This window comes from Mastomys coucha, unplaced genomic scaffold, assembly GCF_008632895.1.
Source record: "Mastomys coucha isolate ucsf_1 unplaced genomic scaffold, UCSF_Mcou_1 pScaffold23, whole genome shotgun sequence".
Classification (NCBI taxonomy): Eukaryota; Metazoa; Chordata; class Mammalia; order Rodentia; family Muridae; genus Mastomys; species Mastomys coucha.
Genome location: NW_022196906.1, coordinates 73,370,559 through 73,393,892, shown reverse-complemented (window position 1 = coordinate 73,393,892; position 23,334 = coordinate 73,370,559). Strand labels below are relative to the sequence as shown.

The window sequence follows — 23,334 nt, the reverse complement described above, 5'->3', positions numbered from 1 at the left end:
CAGCAGTAGAGCCCTTGTCCAGTGAGTGCCATGCTTGGGGTCCAGTTCTGAGAGGAGAGAGTATTTTAACAGATGAAAACATTCTCACCTGCAATACAAACTGCAGACGCTGTAATTTAAACTTCTGAAGAAAAGACTCCTTGAGCAGATTCAACAGATAAAGGCACTGCTGCCAAGCCTGAAGACCTGAGTTTGATTCCCACATGGGAAACAAGAGAACCAAGTCCCAAAAGTTGTCCTCTGACCTCTACACCCATGTGGTCACATGCCTGGACACCCACATACACAATAAAATGTAACTTTAAAAGAAATTTAAATATATGCAGAAAACAAGCAGCTTAATGTTTCAATTATCAGGCTCAGCATTTCCAGTCCTTGTCAAAAATGGTTTCTTTTTTGCTTTCTTTTCTTGACAGCAAACTGTGTTTCACTTAGTGATGTAGCTATTGATTACAGGACCCCTGGGCCACCAAAACTTAAGTAAGACAATGTGCTATTCCTAAGTGATATTTAAGTAATCACAATTCACACAAAATCTTCATTAATGACTTTAAATTTTTTTTAAAAAAAAAAACTTCATAATATGTACAAGACTTAGAAAAGACAATATCTAAAGTGAGACTCTGACATCATCATGTAGAGTGATGTCAGCAAACACTGACCATCTCCTTCAGATGAAAGCTGTTGGGCCAGCCAGAAACACTGATCACACTTCCTGGCTGGTGAGAACATGCCAGGGCTGGGTAGAATGGTTACTGTCTACGAGTAATCACTGAACTGTGGAAGAACTTCAGAATTCTCCTGAACCTGACTTCCATATTAAAAGGATGAACTTAAGAGCCCAAAAAGTTGATATTGATCATCATCCACCCTCTCAGCTCTGAGGCGCCCTTGTGGTGATACTACGAAAAAGAAATTAAGACGCAGGTTCACACCATCCAAGGATTAATACGGATGATGATCGGGTGGGTCTAAATAATGCTAAATGAAGAACATAAAAGCGGAGCAGTACAAATGAGACAATCTTAAGAAGAAAGTTGAGACAAGTGCCCCAAATGATACAGTCTGGGGCTCTTGATTAGGTTCCTGTCCCTCTGGGGTGGGGGTGGGGGGACCAAAGTGTAACAGGCAGCAGAGAAATCTCCGGCACGGCAGACAGAGTCAAAGGTTAGAAAGATGTTTAGTGGAAGTGGGCAGACAGGTGTGTAGCAGGTACACAGAGGACATGTACAGAACAGACGGAGCCCTCGGAAGACTGAAAAGATCTAGTCTCTTCTCATGGCATGGGGGGTTTAAAGCCTATTTTCCTCTCTATTTAGGTCAGTTTGAAGAAAGATAAGATAGATGATTGGCCCAGAGCAAATCGCAAGTCAGGAGGGTGAGGAAGAAGCTGCCCAACATGGAAATTAACCACCTAATTTATTACCTAACTATGGCTCCCCTCCCTACCTGTCTATTTAACAGAGTCTAGCTCCTAGTGTCTCAATATCATGTAAGTACATTTATTATTTGGGAAACTGAGGCTCTGAGAAACTGAGAAACGAATCCAAGATAGGGCCCATGGCTGGTGTCTTAACCCACTGCGCTCTCCTTTCTCCCATGCTGCCTTTATTTAGATCATCATGCTGCATACTTGGAAGGCTACTTGGCGCTTGGAGACTTAAGCTTTCTCTCCCTCTGGACAGAGTGCTCTTCTAGCAACCAATAAGCCATCAGGAGAAAGAGCCCCAGATGGCCGCTTGGAACCTTTTTGTTTCCAGGATGGCTCTTGCTAGGCAAAAACAGAACCCATGGGCTACATTCCCAGCTGGCTTTGAAAAACTGGTTGGACAACAGGGCTGATGTGTGGGGCCAGAGCTGCACTTAGAAAAGAGCCAGAACTGGGGTTTGAGCTGTAGTAACTCTGAGCAAAGTGTCACAGGACAAGCCAAGTCACCTCCAAGGGTGGCTCAAGCCATTCAAAATAGAACTTAAAGGGCCAGAGCAATGGCTCCACAGTGAGGAGCACTTGATGCTTTTGCAGAGGAACGAGGCTTGGTTCCCAAGACCTACTTGGTGGGTTACCACCATCCGTAACTCCAGCCCCAGGGGACCTGACATCCTCTCTGGCCTCTCCAAGCATCAAGCACACATGTGGTGCACAGACATACATGCAGCCAAGACATTCATATGCATACAATAGAAATTAATTAAAATGTAATAGAGTTCAAGATATTTGATCAGCAAAAATTAAAGTTCTTAAAACATACATAATAAATGCACTATATGACATTTTATGAGCATTGTGCTTTATTAAAACATGACAGTGAGTGCAGATTAAATTACAAAATGCCAGCCTAATCCGTAAGTACTTTCTACGTGAGACCAGAGAAGCTAATACATTGCAAGACAAAGTGGAATATTGTTTTCCAAAAGTCCAAAGTTAAACTTTTAACAGTCTCCTGTATCTTTTATTCATCTTGTGCAATAACTGTTAAACAAGATGTAAAGATCAACATTTTGCCAGGCTGTGGTGGCACACGCCTTTAATTCCAGCACTTGGGAGGCAGAGGCAGGTGGATTTCTGAGTTTAAGGCCAGCCTGGTCTATAGAGTGAGTTCCAGGACAGCCATGGCTACACAGAAAAACCCTGTCTCAAAAAAAAAAAATCAACATTTTATCACAGACAGCCCTATATACCTTTTCTTAAATTTAATCATAATAGAAATTTCAAAAATTAACAGTTCCTGTGTGTATATACTTAAAATACAAATGATCTATAAACATGTTAAAAGGATAATTTTAAGACAGTATCTCTATATAAATGCAAAGCCAAGAACTCTAAGAACTTTACAGGGTTGTGGGGGACAGCTTATCAGCTCCTGGGTTGGAGAGTCTGTCAGATTGTTAGCATCGTGTGTGCTCCTAAGGAAGCACACGTGGAAGGAAAAATAGACCCTCTTCACCCTCACATGACAGCTCCGGCTGCACTTCATCTAAATCCCAAACTCTGGTGCCCTCTCCTTGTCTTCTGCCTTGCTCCTTGTACCACCCTTGGCTCCCACTCTGCACCACCTAGACTGATGTCTTACAGGTCACGCTGGTGTGATGGAACCCACCGTCCCTTTCCACAACAGTCACGTCAGATGTGCAAGCATCCACTCCATACACACTGTTCTACCACAAAGCTAACCTGAACCGCCTAAGACTGTCTCAAGGAAAAAGAGTGAACCAATGCTCACACGCGATCATTCATTCATTTTATTTTGTAAAAGAGTTTTAAATTAGCAGCAGTTAAGCAACAGTTAGCTACCTGAAGACAAATGGCCCCTTCCCACTGCCTGACCTTTAGCACATCAGTACCAAGTAGTCCCACACATCATGCATAAACACAACCTCCATCTATTTAAGAACATGGCCTAGGGAGACCCCAACCTATAAACAAATGAAAACTTGTTTTTAACAAATAAAAGTATAAATCTCTCCTGCTTACCTTGCCTCATAGATGAAAGGGCCTTTTCTTTTAAATAAACTGTCAGCTGTTTCTGTTTAGTCAGATAATCCAAAATGTAAATACTTGGAGCAAATTGTATCATGTTCTGTTCACCACATCCATAAGGCATCCGTATCAGTGAGGATAAGCCATCGATGGAAGAACCAAGAATATCTCCTGCAAGCACAAAGCATTTGGTCCAATGAGAGTGATAATCATTCGCTCTTACCTGCTGGTGGCAGGCAGTCTCAGCTCAGTACGTCAGCTCACGCATCTATCATAGAAGCCAGTGGGACAGAGTAGAAACTTCATCAAAACAAGAGCAATACCGCAGATCTTAACTTGTGGACTGCATAAGTCAGGATGCTTCTGCCTAAATAAGGATATGGTATAAACTAAGTGTTTCTTTAAATCAGAGAGTCAAACAAATGTCCTCAGAAGGAGACTCAGGTGCATTGGGCAAGGCTATGTTTAATTCAAAAGCATTTTAGGTAACTAGAAGTAACTGGCATTCCTACAGTAAAGGCTGCTAGAATCATGCACAGAAAACTATTCTAGGCAAGGGTTTTCAAGCCTTGCTTGCCAGACTCGCTGGTGTAAAGTTTTCAAACTACACTTGCCCTTACCATAGTCTAAGAAATTCTAGTTTAGTAGGTTTAGAGGAAAAAAATCAGACACTTGTGTTTTTAAACATATTATGTAAGATTAGGCTCCTCATCAGTGGCCAAGAGGCACAGAGTCCGGCAGCTCTTCTCTAGAAGACACTCCTCCCTCTTGCTACAGTAGCTGTGACCTTGTATCTGTGCATGAGTGTATCTATACATGAGAAGCAACACCATCAGAAATCCAAAGCTTCTAGCCAGGCTTGTTGATGCATGCTTACAGTCCCAGCAAAGAAGCTGAGGCACATGGATCTGGATGTCAAGGCCAGCCTGGGCTACATACCAAGACCTTATCTCATAAAACAAAGAGCCAGTGAGACAGTTCATGGGTAGAGTACTTGCCTAGCGTGTGCAAAGCAATGTGTCCCATCCTGGAAAGAAGGGAGAAAGATTCAAGGAGAGAGGAAAGAGAAAAAAGGAAGTAAGCTCAGACCCACCCCAGACATACTAAACCAGAACTTCTCGTTAAACGAGATCACACACTCACATATGCATTCTGCATGTTGAAAAACACTGATTTAAGTTACAGCAGTTGACACCAACTAAAATCTCCCACAATCTTTTCCCAATGGAGCTAAGTAAGACAATATAGCTATAAAAAGATGGAAAAAATATATATTATCAACTGCAAATCAGCCAGGGTGTCTGTCACACACTACTCTTACCAATTGCTGTGATCTGAACTCTTTCACTGCCAGCGACCGTGTCAGGAGGAAATGAGAATCTGAAAGATGCCTGGTCAGTTTTTACGTTGTTGTCTGTCAGATCCAGTAAGAAAGACTGTGAATACGACTTTTCTATCCCTTCAGGCTGTAGGGGAAAGAACACAGCATGGCATCTGTGTTATCTGTTACCAGAGAATGGTGTGCAGATCTAAAGACAAAGATCTAGTCTGCTGTGGATACAGCTGCACGGTACATACCTACCTACCGTTTCCGGATTCTGACTTCCAACATGTTAAGCACTTGCTTTCTAGTTAAAGTGAGAAACCATTTCATGGAACTGGAATGGAAATGAAAATGGCAGGGGACAGAAAAAAAAAAGTGACAAAGAAAACCCTCGGGAAGCAGATTCATCTGTTATTATCCAAACAAAAGCACCAAACGTCTTAACTGACACCACTTTTAACTGGACAGAGGTTCAAATCCAAGGCAATCACACCCCAGAACAAGAGCGGTCGCCCACTGTGCTAGACAGTGTTTTTATGCACAATGTCCTCTCAAAACAAGAGTCTACAAAATCTACTCTGAGGAGTCCCGATTCATGCCTACTCTCTATCTTATCAACCTCTGATCCAACGGGATCTCAGTGTAACACAGTTTGTAGCTGTAGATAACTATCTAGAAATACTTGACATCCCCAAATTTGCTTCTGCTCCAATTTAAAAAGGAAAACGGCAGTATTTTTATAACACATGCGTGTTACATTTTTACAGATGGATAAGAAAACAACTAGACATTACCAGGAGAAGACATTTTAGGATTATCAACAATTTGACACAGAAACACCATCTCCTGTTTGCTTTTTAATTGTGTGTTAAGTTTCTACTATATCCACCTAAACCCCAAATATTTACCTTTACTACAACAATCTGGGTGACAGCATCAGAGGCAGTGGCCGAGGCAGCTGTCACTGTGATGGGAATCTCTCCCAAGTGCTTTGGCTTGATAGGAAAAACAAGAGTGACCCCGTTCTCTCTGGGAACTAGAGCAGTCTTCCGGTATACGGTGTTATTGACATCTCTTGAAGACATTAAAATTTCAAAGCGGTCACTTTCCTCAATGAGTACCACAACCTAGGAAAGAAAGAAAAGGTAAAACCCAAAATTTTGTATTTTAAAAAAAAAAAAAAATGCTCTCCTGTAAAATACCATCTATCGCCATTATATTACATTAATTACATATATTACAAATATGAGACTCAAAACCAGAAAAAAAATGGGACAAAGACTCGGCCAGGCAGTGGGAAAAATGGAAAGGCAATCAGAGAAAACTGGATTCATTATGTGCATGCCTCTTCTACCTCAATAGAAGGTACTGAGGTCTGTATCTGAGGAAAGGCATTTTTTTTTTGGCTTCATTTCTTGTCCTTTTGCTAATTTATCTCACTACACAAAGCCACTGAGTGATGTTACTATGCACAGAAAGTCCACTTCGAATATTAGTTTCAATGTCTCCTGACTTAACTGTGTCATCTAAGGAGCCACAGGTTCTACGAGGGAAGCACGAGACAGATTAAAATACTGTTTATCTACTAAGACTCTTGGCAAAAATTATTCAATGAAAACTGTGGTTACTACGTTAGTACTAGAGCATCTCTTATTTACAAACTGATATTCTGCTCTCCTTAAGTAGAATTCTTCCAGGCTTGTGGGGTGTTTTTGTTTTGTTTTGTTTTTGAGACAGGGTCTTATTGTGTAGACCTGGCTGGCCTGAAACTTGCTACGGAGATCATAAGAACTCACAGAGATAGGCTCTGCCTCTGCCTCCCTCTGCCTCTGCCTCTGCCTCTGCCTCTGCCTCTGCCCCTCTGCCTCTGCCTCTGTCTCCCTGCCTCTGTCTCCCTGCCTCTGTCTCCCTGCCTCTGCCTCCCTGCCTCTCTGCCTCCCTGCCTCTGCCTCTGTCTCCCTTCCTCTGCCTCTGCCTCTGTCTCCCAGCCTCTGCCTCTGCCTCCCTGCCTCTGCTTCTGCCTCTGCCTCTCTGCCTCTGCCTCTCTGCCTCTGCTTCTCTGCCTCTCTGCCTCTGCCTCTCTGCTTCTGCCCCGACCCCTGCCCCTGCCCCTGCCCCTGCCTAAGTTCTGGGGTTAAAGATATACAATACACCACTGTGCCCAAAGGTGAGGGAGACACTGTGCCCAAAGGTGAGCAGCAGTTCTCAACCTATGGATCACAAATCCTTTGAGAGTCGAATAACCCTTTCACAGGGGTCAACTAAGACCATCTGCACATCGATATTTACAGTTCATAGCAGTACCACCATTACACTTATGAAGTAGCAATTAAAATAATTGTATGGTTGGAGGATCACCACAACATGAAGAACTATATGAAGGGACCTTGGCATTAGGAAAGTTGAGAACAACTGGTTTAAGAGTATAACATTGTAAGCCCAGCTAGCCTGGAACTCATTATGTAGACCAGGCTATACTCAAAACTTTCAACAATCCTCCTAACTCTGCCTCCCATGTGCTGAGATTATAGGTGTGTCCTACCACAACCAGCATAGGCCTTACATTTTACAAAGTATTTTATAATTTATTTTCTCATTTTTCACAATAATTTGTTATGATAATAATAATGATGATGATTCTTTTAAAATAGATTAGGAAAGTAATTAAGTTATCTGCTAGTGAGAGGCAAACTGGATATTAGGCTTTTTGGTTGGACCTTCTGCACATTATACTGTAACATTCTGACCACATTAAAAAGCACAGTTAAAAAACAAAATGCTGGAGCTGGGAGGATAGCTCAGTGGTTGGCTTATGCCTATTCAACTCAAACACCAAAAAATAATAAGCAAGCATTTTGATTTACTATGCAGATGTACACACTTAAAGAAATTATGCATTTCATACCATAAAGTTATCAGCATATGCCTAGGGCTGAAAACTAAACCATTTGGCTAATGCAACTGTAGGTGCATCACAAACAGTAGTTAAATTCTAATCCTTGCATTGCAGCAAACTGATTGCCTAAGGAGACACAGGGACATGACTCACAAAATAATTTCCTGAAAACACAATGTTCTGAATAATCATGGAGACGACAAACATAACAGAATGGGTGAGTTCCTCGGGAAAGGAATCCTAGCTGCAACCTAGCTCAGATAGAATAAATTCTTACCAACTGCAGTGTTGTGGGAAATATTAAAAAGAACTGCAGTTCCCGCACTACACCCAGCTACTCTCTGCACCAGAGGCTATCTCGCTGCCTCTGTCTCTAGCCCCCAGCAGCGACAGATCACGGCCCCCCATATCCGGTTTGCTTGTCTCAGTGCTACCCATACCTTCTCAGCCATTTACCTCTAGTGGCTAGTTGTCACAAATCCTCTTAACCCAGTAAATCAAAACTCTAGAAGCTTATAATCAATCAGTCAGATTTTTTATAAAAATAAATTCTCAATAACCAAATATAAACATAACCAAATGATAAATTCAGGGCCAATTGATAATGGTACAAGTTGCCCACCTAGATTAGACAAGTTACCCCAATTATTGTATCCCTATATGATATTATATCTACCTGTGGCTATTTAAAGCCACACAGAATCTGAATCACCCTGTTCATCCTCCATTTTGCTTCCTCCCCTTCTCCCAGGTCACTCTCTGTCTCTGCAGCTCTTAGCTCCACCTCCCTTCCCCTGTCCAATCACAGGCCTCCTGCTGCACTAATATTTAAATTAACTGGACAGGGGAAATCCTGCAAACTGCAGTAGGTACAAAATGGTAATGAGAAGGAAAAAAAAAAAGACATTATAGGTATGGAAGACCAGGAAACAATGCAGGAGGCAGGAGAAAGAAAATCACATCCCCCAAGAACAAAAGGAAGATCCTGGCTAAATGGGAGGATCTGTTCTGGGAAACTAAGAATGTGCAGACATTCTAATGATATACCCAGACATTGATAAGCAGAAGAAATCACTAACCAAGTATGTATATTTTCAATCTCCCAGCATCATACAAAATTCTTGGAAGAGTATCAGATGTGTGCTTCCTCCTTATGAGTTGTTAGTCATAGAGGCGCCAAAGGACCCCAGAAAAAGTACCTGCCATTGCCTAGATCCTATTACTGAAAATGACATATACTTTATACTACAAAGACAAATAATGCTACAACTGAGCCAGAAGCTCAGTTCTTGTTGGCTAGTCCTCCTAATGCCAAAAGCTGCTATGTAGGCAACTTAGTTAGGTCTTACCCATATGTGGATCTTGCATGCTACATTCCCAGTCTGTCAGGCAAGAAATGACCACTGGCACAATAGTGGGGCGACAGCTATGGCAGTAACCAACTGCTTTCCAATTAGTTCTAGGGCCCCGTCTATTTATGTTTGAACCCATAGACCAGTGATGTTCTCAGCCTTGGTTAAAGCAATGAACAGAGGTTAATCCCAAGACTTAGTCCATTGACTTACGGCCGGGGACGGCATTCACAGGTTCCAGCCGTCTTTGAGGAACTATTATAAGTTCTAATGACTGAAAGGGAGAGTCATTGCCTCCAGCGGTGTAGGCACTAGAAAGCCATCTATACCTCAGTAAATAGCTCCACACACATGTTCATGTGGGCGACTCTGGTTAAAGGCAAATGGGCCACAGTACAAAATTAAGAGAAGAAGACATGGAAGTGGGAGGAGGGACATCCTGGGAGAGAAAGAAGGTAAGAGAGGGTAAAGGGAATTTGACTAGACTATATTATATGTGGGTGTGAAACTGTCAACGAATAAATTAAATATTTCTTAAAATTTTAAATTACCAAGTTAAAAGGATAAAAGCAGTAAAACACATATGAGCCAAAAAAAAAAAAAAAAAAGCTTGGAGACCCTGATGCTCAAGTTCTATGCATACTATGCAAACAACCAACCCTTGTATTTTGTTCCAAAGTGTAAATAACCAACGAAACCTTGAACACATTACCTTAGTGGTATCTTTCAAATAATTGACTATGGACACTTCCAAAGCAAATGCTTCACCTCTGATAACAGAGTAGGGAAGATTCAGGGAAATGAAAAACGGTTGGAAGGCTTGCAGCTAGAGGGAACACAATGAGAACACAATGAGGTCAGATAACAAGAAAAAAAATGTTTCACATCATATAGAAGAGTAATATCCACAGAACCTTTACAGCCTGGAACTCCTAGAGGTATCCACGTACATATCTCCCATCACCTATCAACAGCCTACACTGAGTGAGTGGTGGAAAGCTACTATTTAACATAGTAACTACTGTACTATATTAAGGACCTAGTCGTAAGCAAGCACTTCATAATACCAATTTGCACAATCATTATACCACCATAAGGGTGCTGTGTTCCTATTTTATTTTTTTAAAAAAGGATGTTCAGAATTTTTTTGTAACTACTACAAGTGAAAGAGCCATAACCCATTCTCTCTGATACCAAAACAAGCTGCCATTCTGTCATGGATTGACTCCATAATGTGCTTCAAAAGCTACTGTCCAATCCAACAGCCCCTGTTGGAGACTCACTTGGGGAGATCCCTCAGTGTGGCCAGCTCAGAACACCCCCTCCGGAAATAAAGCCTGGTAACTTTAGGCCAAGGGTCTGTAGTAGGCATGCCCTGTGCCTCCAATCCATGCCTCTGTGAGCCACATACAGCAAAGCCAACATGAACACGGCCCAATGCAATATTAAGCATGGAAGTGGGGGTAGTATCAGATGCTTATTTTTTTATTTTTTTGAAATTTGATTGCCCACTTCTCAACTATGAACTTTGTGAATGACAAGACAATCTCACAATGTCAAGAGGGTGAACCTGTCTGCCAGCTTTATGTAGACATTTGTAGACTGGATCTTTTAGATTGCTACAGTGGCTGAACAGTAGTAGTAGCCCTTTGTAGAATGAAGTTCTACAACACTTAGGATTGTCCCAAACCATAAACAACTACTGTCTTGTATTCCTTAAGATTCTTGACTTATTTATTACTTGTGTGTGGTTTATATTTGGGACACATGAGTATGATTCATTGCTGGGTGCATTTAACTCTACAGAGCTTATAATTTAAAATGTCATGTAAGTATCTAATAAATATTGGCTATTTGCTGAGACATTTGTGTAAATAAATCATCTGATTAAATGACCTGGTCTTCTATCATAATATCATATACAAACCCAAAGCACTAAGATTCCTGCAGAAATATTACAGATCCTAAGGAGGCAACACAAAGTCTCTCTTATAGAGGTTTTCAAGAATAATAGTAATAGATAACTATTGGATTGAGACCGTTCACGATCCTTATATTCTTATTAGTAACTGGAAACAAAGTATGATGAAATTTGAGCATGAGCATGAAGAAATGCCTGCTAGGAGACACATTGAGAAGTTGTGCTCATCTTTAAAATAATCTAGCCATTGTAAGCTATTAGGTCAATAAAAAAATATAACAAAATAGGGGCTGGAGAAATGAATGGTTAAGGGGTTAAGAACACTTGCTGCTCATATGGAGAACCGAGATTTGATTCCCAGCATTCACAAGTCAGCTCAAAACTCCAGTTCCAGGGACTCCAACACCCTTTTTGAGCTTCCTTGGACACCAGGCACATATACAGTGTACATAGATAGATATGGGCAAAACACTCTTATGCATAAAATTTTTAAATGTTGCTCCTGATGTAGCCAAAAGGCTGAATTTTCTCTATTACTATAAGCTTAAAAGTAAGTTATAATACAAATGATACCTGTTTTCTGTTTCCAGCAATGATTAAGTAAGGACATTCCTGCCCCCTATGCAATAATAGCATTGCTTATTGACAGTTTTATTAGCATAGCAATGCTTGAAGTTACCTTAAATTGATCATAATATGGAACTTTGTCCTAGTAAAGATAGTGGCAATTGGTAATAAAACAAAATTTAATTCAACATTGAAATTTTGAAAATAATAAGCGTTATAGCAATGACTTGAGTTGGAAATTAGGAAATGCCTACAAATAAGTGACAAGGTAAATTAAGGTTTATATTGTTGAAAAAGATAAATTAAGCAAACTGTGACACAAAATTTAAATACAGAAAATGTGGTACATTTATGCAATGGAGTACTACTCAGCTATTAGAAACAATAAATTTATGAAATTCTTAGGCAAATAGATGGATCTGGAGAATATCAACCTGAGTGAGGTAACCCAATCACAAAAGAACACACATGGTATGTACTCACTGATAAGTGGATATTAGCCCAGAAGCTCAGAATACCCAAGATACAATCCACAAACCAAACTCAAAAAGAAGGAAGACCAAAGTGTGAATAATTTGATCCTTCTTAGAAGGGGGAATAAAATGCCCATGGAAGGAGCTGCAGGGACAAAGTGTGGGGCAGAGACTGAAGGAAGAACAATCCAGAGACTCCCCACCTGGGTATCTTTCCCATATTCAATCATCAAATCCAGACACTATTCTGGATGCCAGCAATAAGTGCTGGAGGAGCTAGAGAAGGACCCAAGGAGCTGAAGGGTTTGCAGCCCTATAGGGATAACAATATGAACTAACCAGTACCCCCAGAGCTCCTAGGGACTAAACCACCAACCAAAGAGTACACATGGTGGAACTCATGGCTCCAGCTTCATATGTAGCAGAGGATGGCCTAGTGAGTCATCAATGGGAGGAGAGGCCCTTGGTCCTGAGAAGGCTCTATGCCCCAGTATAGGGGAATGCCAGGGCCAGGAAATGGGAGAGGGTGGGTTGGTGAGCAGGAGGATGAAGGAGAGGATAGGGGTTTTTTTCGGAGGGGAAACCAGGAAAGGGGATATCATTTGAAATGTAAATAAAGAAAATATTTAATAAAATTTTTAAATATAAGAAATTCTGTAAAATATATGTTATCTAAATTTGAATGTTTTCGATACATTTATGATGTACTAAATTATTGTTTTTAGTAGTATGTGGTGCATTTATCTTAATAATTACCTATATATATTTATTATGCACCATTTACAGAACATTTAATTTTACTCTAGTCTCTCCTTCCATACATGAAAACATTGAACCCTAACTACAACCTACAGTAAAGGGAGAGAATGAAGGAGTACTAAGCTTGGCCCACACCATGCTCTTAGGCTGAGAGTTTACAAACATACATTCTTTTTTAAAAACATTTCTTTCCTTATTTCTTTTAAGACTTATTTATTCACTCATTCATTCATTTATTTTATGTATATTAGTACACTGTAGCTGTCTTCAGACACTCCAGAAGAGAGGGGCATTGGATCCCATTACAGATGGTTGTAAGCCACCATGCGGTTGCTGGGAATTGAATTTAAGACCTCTGGAAGAGCAGTCATCGCTGTTAACCACTGAGCCATTTTTTCCAGCCCTAAACAAACATTCTTACAATATATATAAGACCTCATTTCCAAAGAAAAAAGCTTCAACAGTGTCTGCATTTGCTGATTTGACTAAAAGACTTCTAGTTCAAAGAATGAAATAAAAACCTAGGATTAAGAAGTAAAAAAAAAAAAATGTTTAAGCAATAATATTTGTAACCTTATGACCAAATCTACCAATTTACTATAACTCAGATTCAACATTTAACACAGGGCCAACAAGATGACTCAATGGGCAAAGACACTTGCTAGCCAAGTCTAGCAGTTGGAGTTCAATTCCCATTCCCAGAATTCACATAAACATAATTGGAGAGAATTGACCCGACAAAGTTGCCCTCTGACTTCCGTGTGTATGTGCTGTGGTGCACACACTCACACAATAATAATAACAAATTACTAATAATTATTATTATTATTTAGGAGGGGAGATGGCTCAACAATTAAGAGCTGTTCTCCCAGAAGACCCAGGTTCAATTCCCAGTAGCCACATGGCAGCTCACAATTGTAACTCCAGTTCCAGGGGATCTGACATCCTCATACAGACATATGTGCAGGTAAAACACCAATGCACATAAAATAAAAATAAACAAAATTATAAATAATGATACTATACTAATTTTTTCAAAGATGTTGCCACAACTGAAGACAGAACGGTAAAGTCACAGTAAACTATGATCAATAAAGTAATAGATAGTTGTTCATTTTCTGAGCCTCATTTCACTAGATTTTGAGCCCTTCCCCCCCAGTCAGTATTCTTTCTACCTCTGCTGGACTGGATGTTAGCCCAAAACCCAAGTCTTCTGAGATGACAAAAGCAGAAGCCACCCAAGTAGTGATGGAATCAGGTACAGTAACTTCAAATTCTTCGTGAGTCTTAGATCTGAAGTCAACACAAATAGAGAAATTACAAAACCAATATTTCATATAATTCCAAATAAGTCAACATAACAATTAGAAAAATTTTAATTTTTTACATTTATGTCATTTACATATCTAAGTTTAGTCACTGAGCATTTCAATTTCTCAAGAAGTACTTTTTAATATCATACTATACACATTCCAATAAAATCATTCTACAAACTTGATGCCTTCTCAATTAACTACTACTATTTACAGCAGTGTTTTTAAATACATATTTTCAAGCTTTACTCCAATATTCCTCTCTCAATTTTCAGTTAAGTTTGTGGGTGCTTGCTTGTTTGCTTTGTCAGTATCCCTATCAGATCTGTTATGAGTTTTCCTCCAACAAAGGCTAGGAGACTTCATGGAAGTTTAATTCTCCCTTCCTTTTATAAAGCATCTCACCCTCTCTTTGATGATACTCGGTGGCCACGATCCTCATGTGATTCAATCAAACACTACAGTTAGAGGTAATCGACATCATACTAAACCCCAAACTCCTTCATATAGTTCCTCAACACACAAGATTTATGCTTAAAACACATTAGAAAGTAGGGAAACATTATTCAAGATACACACAAAGCAAAACACAAATGAACAAAGAACTTTCTTTACAAATCCTTACCCCATGTAGGCGTCTAGCCAAATCCACGTTTCTGGAAAATGCTTCCTGACATGTGCCTTGCTAACTGAAGAAGTGTCTTCAAAATCAACCAGGTTTGCCTCATTTTCCTCTGAGAAGCGCTCAGCATAATCTTCAGCATCATCTGCAATAAACATGGAGCATGGTGGGGAAGGAAAGGCACCGGACAGAAAGAATTGCAAGCTTGGGCCTGGGATCCTTGACCTCACACCAGAATGAAGTTCAGAATTTATCTTGTTCAACTCTCTGTTTTCTGAAGAAGCATCCTAAACAACAGACAAGCCATAGGACTTACCAAAACCACACGGACAGTGAACTCAGAACTAAAAATATTTTTCAGTCTCCTCTGTTCCAATGACCAATAGCTGAAAACTTAGATATTAGTTACCTATTTTATTTAATCTTAAATTATTAAAGTTAAATCACATTTTTGAACCTGCCTATGATTTTTTTAACACTCTTTTTTGAAAGCTCCTTGGTGCTGATGGCCATTGGCTTTGTTTAGCCTAAGACATTATAGTCAAGCCTGGTTGGATTTTATATTTAAACAAATGCATGTGGGTAATCAAGACATTTGGGTCATCTATTTATCTCCTTTTTTTTTTTCAATTTTTCTGTAAGTCTAAAATTACTGCAAACTATGAGCCAGCATGTTAGTGCACACCCATAATACCAGTACTCAGGAGGTAGAGACAGGCCAATCTCTGAGAGTTCAACACCAGCCAATTTCTAAGACAGCCAATGCTATGTAGAAATACCCTGTCTCAAATTTTTTAATTTAAAATATAATGTAAAGAAAATTATATCATAGTGTGGTAGGTTCCAAAGCTATAAAAATGACTACAATGAAATATTTTTATAACCTAAAGAGAAGATAAAAATTTTTAATAAACATGAAAGGATGACAATATGTAAGGTCTGTTAAACAAAATAAAAAAAAAAGTTAAATTTGTAAGGAATCTGAATGATGAAAAGAATTTCAGTAGAAAATACTCCTTTTGCAGTCAGTTGTCTGCATTCCATTCTCTTCAAGTCTTAAGACAAAGGGCAACCCACACAGAAGAGAAAACTGGACCAAGTACAAAACCATCTCCAGAATACAACAGAGTAGCTGGTAAAAAATGGAGCCATTGAGAGAAGAAGGAATGGTTGGGTTCAGATGTTGAGTATGTAAATCATTCGAAAGGCTTTGGACTGCATTTCGTAGATGATCACTGAGGTTTAAAATACAGAAAAACATAATGCAACCCGTGTTTTGCAAAGTTAGCTCTGGCATCAATATGAAAATGGTTTGGTGCTGTGGAAAACGGTGTTAGGCAGCAGAAGACAAAGGGATCAGGATGACAACTGGGAGCCCGGCAGAGATGAAAGGGTAAGAGACAGCCTGCTTGTTTGCTCTCATTTTCGGATGTTAGCTTTGAATCCTCAGACACGTATGTTTCATTTGTAATACACACAGAGGTCAGGAAATTAGGAAGAGGACACAGGGGGTCCTTTCAAGGCAAGAGAGAGCCAAAGTGATGATAGAAAGGCTCAGAGGGTAATAATGGGTGGACCAGGAAGGTTAAACTGTAGTGAGGTATGGGAAGGCAGTGTAGAACAAGAAATATGCAGAGGGATAAATAGCACTAAAGACCACTTCAAGAGTCAAACTAAAACTCCACGTTACTTTGGAAGCTTCCTTGAAGTACACACATGCACATGCACACGTGCACACAATTACACAGAGGTGAAGAGATAACTCAACAGTTAAGAGCATTCATTGCTCTTATAGGGGACCCACCAAGTTTGATTCTTATCACCCATGTGAGACAGCTCACACCTACTTGAAACTCCAGATCCAACATCAATATCCTCCAAGAACACCAGCTCTCTTGTATATACACAGACATATACCTAACTTTAAAATAAGAATTAAAATGGAATTACCCTATAACAGACTGACAATGCCCCTGATAGACATCATAGGTTAACAAATTAAAGGTCCAGTGCCCAGAATGGATCACCATTTTTGGAGTTGTTGGCTATTGAGTTCCCATAGATCCCCAAACATTGAAAGCTACTGCCAATGCACTTGGTTACCCTCCTGGCCCTGGCATTCCCCTACACTGGGGAAGAGGCCCTTGGTCCTGTGAAGGTTCATTGTTGAAACACTTAGTCTACGGAATAAAGAAAGATGCTTGAAAGCTGCAAGCGAGAAAACACAAGTCGCATATGAAGGAAAATCATGAGAATAACAGCTGATTTGACAGCAAAAACTTTGAAAGCCAGAAGAGCCTGGAGCAATGCACCCTGCATCCGAGTGATCATCTCAACAGATGCAAAAGAAAAAAAAAGTCTGTGGCAAAAATCAACCGTGATAAAAGTACTAGAGAATGTAGGGCTAGAGAGAACATAGTTCAACATACTTGACAAAGCTGCCAAAAACATACATTGGAAAAATGAACGGCAACAAAATGATGCTGGGGAAACTGAATGCTCACACACAAAGAATGAAGTAGATCCATATGTACCACCTTGCACCAAGACTACCTTCTCAGTCTCAAGTGAGTTTACTATGTTAATGCAGCCACAGGCACATAGTCGTCTTTTCTCCTTGTTGCTGCGTCAGCCTTGTGCATAAGAATGTAAAGCAGAGACTGAAGGAAAGACTGTCCAGAGACCAGCCTAACTTGGGATGCATCCCATGGGTGGGTACCAAACCCTGACACTGTTACTGATGCTATGTCGTGTTTGCAGACAGGAGCCTAGCACAGCTGTCCTCTGAGAGACTCCACCAGCAGCTGACTGAGACAGATGCAGATACTCACAGCCAACCATTGCAGTGAGGTCAGGGACCCCTGTGGAAGAGGTAGGGAAAGGATCGAAGGAGCTGAAGAGGATGGCAACACCATAGGAAGACCAACAGTGTCAACTAACCTGGACCCTTGGGAACTCACAGAGACTAAGCCACTAAGAGCATACATGGGCTGGTCTGAGGCCCCTGGCATTTATGTAGCAGAGGGCTGCCTGCCAGGCAGTGGAAGAGGATGTGCCTAATCCTATAGAGACTTGAGGCCTCAGGGAAGAGGGATCAGGGAGGGGGGACACCTTCTCAGAGGCAAAGGGGAGGGAGTGTGGGGGGAAAGACTCTTCCAGGGCACACTTAGAGAGAGGCAACATTTGGGATGTAAATAAATAAAATAAGTAGTAATAATAAAAAGAACCTCTCAACATGAGGGAAATCATGCCTGGGTACTGGAAACCTAGCCAACTACCCAGAGCTAGTGAGGTCATAGATCTTAGAAAAGAGCCTACAACTGCCCCATTTGCTAAATCAACATAATCCCTAACTATATTCTAAGTATTTGTCCTTGAGGGGTTCAGTGTCGCGCAGTCTCTCGCCTCTCGGCCACCACAGTCCTCGCTGCTGTCGTAGCTGCTGCTGACATAGTTGAAGCCGACCGTCCGGGGAAGCTCTTCATCGGGGGTCTCAACCTCAAAACCAACGAGAAGGGCCTCGAAGCCGCTTTCAGCAAGTATGGCCGCATCATCGAGGCGCTCCTGATGAAGGACCAGGAAACCTCCAAGTCCAGAGGCTTCGCGTTCGTCACCTTCGAGAACCCCGCAGACGCCAAGGCCGCAGCCCGAGACATGAACAGCAAGTCCCTGGATGGTAAGGCCATCAAAGTGGCCCAAGCCACCAAGCCGATGTTCGAGAGCGGCCAGCGCGGGCCCCCTCCTCACGGCTGCCCGAGGGGCCTACGCGGGGCCCCTCATCAAAATCCTCACCCCTCATCAAAGAAATTTCTCTTTGCAATAGACCAACTGTAGAGCAATGACTTGAGGAGACTGCTCCCAGCTTGCCAGGCAACCTCGGGTCTTTGTCACTCTCAGCAGACCGAGATAGAGGAAGCATATTTTCTCAAGGATAGAATCCTCCTCGTGTTCGGCCCAGTAAGCTGCAAACCTGAAGAAACGGCCTTCGTGATCCTTTTCTCATCAGAAAGCACCTTTAGTCATAAGAAGCAACGCATCTAAGAGTTGGACTGCTGACAGATTTCTCAGTCTACAAGGAGGTTTGGGTCACTGAGCCAAGATAAGCTATTGCTAGGGGAAAATAACACCTGGTGTAGACTGGAAACTGTAGGGAAATCTTTATTCTGCCTTTTGAATACAAGATGCTGAAACTTTGAATGAAGCGTGCGTTGGCTGACTGTGGCTGTGTACCCCCTGTGTCCTGTTAATGTGGCTCTACCCTTGGGACCACAACACACTAGGATGTCACAGCAAGAGACTGCTACTGAAAACTACCAATCGCAAGGCAAAGTTGTGGAGCCTTGTCCCAACTGATGCATCTACAGTACAACTCTTGCATCTAAGATTCAGGGAACATTTCAGAAAGGAGACTATGGAAAGACTGTCAGAGCCAGAGAAACAGGAAGTGAGATTGTGTCTTCTGAGAATGTCAGAAGTTACACCCATATTCTCACCAATAGGACTGCCTAAGCATGAGCTGAACAAGGACAAGAATAACATGGACAGGGAAGAGCCCAGGAGACCTCAAACCTCCAGCATTAAGAAATGCCGAGAGCAGGAGAAGTACTCTTCCCCAGGAAGAACCACCAATTGGTTATCTAATACCAAAGGGTTGCCTGTGAAAACGTACATGTATACATATATATATATACATATGTAACATTATAAAGACTGAGAAGGTTGTATTTATGTATTTAGGAATACACACACACACACACACACACAGAGAGAGAGAGAGAGAGAGAGAGAGAGAGAGAGAGAGAATGAAAAAGGAAGCCACGAATTTTAAAAAGATCAAGGAGAGATCTATGGGAGGGTTTAGAAGGAGGAAAGGAAGGGAGAAATGATATAATTTCAAAAAATAATTTTTAAAAATGAAGAAAACAAAAAAACTTAAAATTTAAAAAAAAAAAAAAGTTAAGAAACAGCTGTGCTCTGCCCTGGTGCCCTTCAGTACTCCTGTAGCCTGCTCTGCTTCCCCAGCGTGGCCCTGCCGCAGCCACATTTGTGTCTCCATCTGCCCCCTCAGCCCAAGGTGGAACCCCCATTGCCTTCTGCATGCTAGGTATGCACTGAATTTCATCACTGTCCATTCAATACTGAATAAATGATCTCGACCTAAGGGATAAGATAAAGGAAAAATCGACAAAGTATCAAACATGTGTGAAGCACCTTGAGTTATTTAATACACTGTATGAAGCTGTTCAATACAGGATAAATTGTGATTTTACATTTAATTTCCTAACAAGCCTGCAAAACATATAATATTAAATCCATGTGGAAGGGAGAAGCTGGAGGCTTAAAAGCTTGACCAATTTGTCCTGGGTCATACTTCTATTGTTATTTATGTGCATAGGCGTTTTTGCCTGCATGTATGTCTGTGTGTCCCTTGGAACTGTTGTTACAGGTAATTGTCAGCCACTGTGGTGCTGGGTGGATGCTGGGACTCTGGAAGAGCAGTCAATGCTCTTAACTACTGAACCATTTCTTGGAATCATAATTCCTAAATCAAAGCCAGTAGTATATGACAAGCTCCTTTCTTAAGCACTGTGATACTTCTCAGAAAAAAAGGAAATTACGAATAAGTTCTAGCAGGAACTAAAAACAGGCATTTGAGAAAACAACAATTTCATAACAAAAAATGGAATTATATCAACTAAGTTTGTCAAAAAAAAAAGGAAACGCACAGCTGTAAAGGGTACAGACTAAAAACTTGATGTGTTACATAGTGAGTCTGAGCTATTTGTAAGGCGCGTGAGTGTAGAAACAGGAGCAAGATAACAACTGGAGTTGCTACCAGCATGGTGGTGATCAATAGATAACACAAGTTAGTTGGACTTCGAATCCCCCAGGGTAACAAACTAAGACTGAAAATCCTAGTCATAAAAGGAAGTTGATGACATTAATGCTAACTGAAAGAATGGCCATTGATGGGTTTGCTCTTCAAACCATGAGCAGCTCTTATCTCAACACAGTCTAAAAATGGCCAGGAGCACCTTGATCTCCGTGTAGCTACTTATGCTGAGACGGAAGAGGAGAAATGCATGTCCATCATTTGGGTAGCTGTCCGGAGTCATATTTGCTAGTGAGGTAGAAGGTTTCTCTTGTAGTGAAAAAGTGAAAGGTTCTCAGCCAAGTACAATAGGTGCAGCCTTCCCTCATCATCCTGGCTGGATGTCAAAATCTCTAAGCACTCAAACCCTATACACAAAGCACTATAGTGTTTCAGATAACCTACATGTTCCCATACGCTTGAAATCACCTCTATACTACTTCTAATACCTAGTATAATATAGTATAATATACTGACATAATATAATGCTGCATAGTTATTATACTACACAAGAACAAGAGTTAAGTTTATAGATGTTCAGTAAAGAAATAATTTTTAAAATTATATTTGTGAAGGACCCAGGCAAGGACACAGCCATATTACTGACAACAGACAGTGCTGCAGAGAGTATCAGACAGGACTGGACATGTAAAGGGACAACAGAAAAAAGTTGTGAGTGGGGCGCTTGGAGAAATGGCTCAGTGGTTAAGAGCGCTTAGCTGCTCTTCCAGAGGTCCTGAGTTCAATTCCCAGCAACCACATGGTGGCTCACAAACGTCTTCTGGTGTGCATGAAGATAACATAGTCATATACATAAAATAAATAAATAAATCTTTTTTAAGAAAACATTGACGGTACCTGACTAATACAGAAGCAGAGGCTCACAGCCATCCATTGAACTGAGTACAGGGTCCCCAATGAATGAGTTAGAGAAAGGACCAAAGGAGCTGAAGGGTTTGCAGCCCCTTAGGATGAACAACAATATGAACTAACTAGTACCCTCAGAGCTCCCAGGGTCTCAACCACCAACCAAGGAGTACACATGGAGGGACCCATGGCTCCAGCCGCATATGTAGCAGAGGATGGCTTTGTTGGTCATCAATAGGAGGAGATGCCCTTCATCCTGAGAAGGCTGGATGCCCCAGTGTAGGGGAATGCCAGGACAGGGAATCAAGAATGGGTGTATTGGGCGGGGGGATAGGGGGTTTTTGAAGGGGAAACCAGGAAAGGGGATAACATTTGAAATGTAAAAAAAGAAAATACCTAAGGGAAAAAAAGAAATCTAAATACACTGAGGTGATAATAAGCCGTAAGCTGTCAAGAGAACAAAAGTTAGAGGATGCAAATGCTTCAAGTATCTGTTCCTTTTAACTAATTCTAAAATAACAGTACAGTTTGCAACACAAATTAGACCCACAGGATCATCCAATACATCCCAACTATAACCCATACCTTAATAAAATGACAGAAAAGCATTCATTTCACAAATGTAGTCAGGAGCCCGGGCAACATTCCCTGCCATCCCCACACAGACTTCCAAAGTTCATAAAATGCAAACACTTCAGCACAGAGCAGTCATGTTGACGTAGAAAGTCCCTGTCCCCTTACATGTGATACACAACACGTGGGGTGAAGTACGACTAGGTAAGCATGTTCTAACTAGGTAAGCATGTTCTAACCCTGGGCAACATTCCCTGCCATCTCCACACAGACTTCCAAAGTTCATAAAATGCAAACACTTCAGCACAGAGCAGTCATGTTGACCTAGAAAGTCCCTGTCCCCTTACATGTGATACACAACACGTGGGGTGAAGTACAACTAGGTAAGCATGTTCTAACTAGGTAAGCATGTTCTAACTAGGTAAGCATGCTCTAGCTAGGTAAGCATGCTCTAGCTAGGTAAGCATGCTCTAGCTAGGTAAGCATGTTCTAACTAGGTAAGCATGTTCTAACTAGGTAAGCGTGCTCTAGCTAGGTAAGCATGCTCTAGCTAGGTAAGCATGTTCTAACTAGGTAAGCGTGTTCTAACTAGGTAAGCGTGCTCTAGCTAGGTAAGCGTGCTCTAACTAGGTAAGCATGCTCTAACTAGGTAAGCGTGTTCTAACTAGGTAAGCGTGCTCTAACTAGGTAAGCGTGCTCTAACTAGGTAAGCGTGTTCTAACTAGGTAAGCGTGTTCTAACTAGGTAAGCGTGTTCTAACTAGGTAAGCATGCTCTAACTAGGTAAACATGCTTTAACTAGGTAAGCATGTTCTAGCTAGGTAAGCATGTTCTAGCTAGGTAAGCATGTTCTAGCTAGGTAAGCATGTTCTAGCTAGGTAAGCGTGCTCTAACTAGGTAAGCATGCTCTAACTAGGTAAGCATGCTCTAGCTAGGTAAGCATGTTCTAACTAGGTAAACATGCTTTAACTAGGTAAGCATGTTCTAGCTAGGTAAGCGTGCTCTAACTAGGTAAGCATGTTCTAGCTAGGTAAGCATGCTCTAACTAGGTAAGCATGCTCTAACTAGGTAAGCATGTTCTAACTAGGTAAACATGCTTTAACTAGGTAAGCATGTTCTAGCTAGGTAAGCATGTTCTAGCTAGGTAAGCATGTTCTAGCTAGGTAAGCATGCTCTAGCTAGGTAAGCATGTTCTAGCTAGGTAAGCGTGTTCTAGCTAGGTAAGCATGCTCTAGCTAGGTAAGCATGTTCTAGGTAAGCATGTTCTAGCTAGGTAAGCATGTTCTAGCTAGGTAAGCATGTTCTAGCTAGGTAAGCA

At 41.1% G+C, this 23,334-nt stretch overlaps 1 protein-coding gene across 1 annotated transcript in view; it reads right to left on the bottom strand.

Moving 5' to 3' along the window:
• Cd109 (CD109 molecule) overlaps positions 1–23,334 on the bottom strand; it is a 104,206-nt gene that overhangs the window by 23,245 nt on the left and 57,627 nt on the right. The window contains exons 18-23 of the mRNA XM_031346185.1: positions 14,709–14,850; positions 13,946–14,063; positions 9,763–9,876; positions 5,711–5,929; positions 4,800–4,944; positions 3,473–3,649 (exon numbers count right to left, since the gene is read on the bottom strand). Of these exons, the coding sequence (XP_031202045.1) occupies positions 3,473–3,649; positions 4,800–4,944; positions 5,711–5,929; positions 9,763–9,876; positions 13,946–14,063; positions 14,709–14,850 (915 nt within the window). The remainder of the gene's footprint in view (positions 1–3,472; positions 3,650–4,799; positions 4,945–5,710; positions 5,930–9,762; positions 9,877–13,945; positions 14,064–14,708; positions 14,851–23,334) is intronic.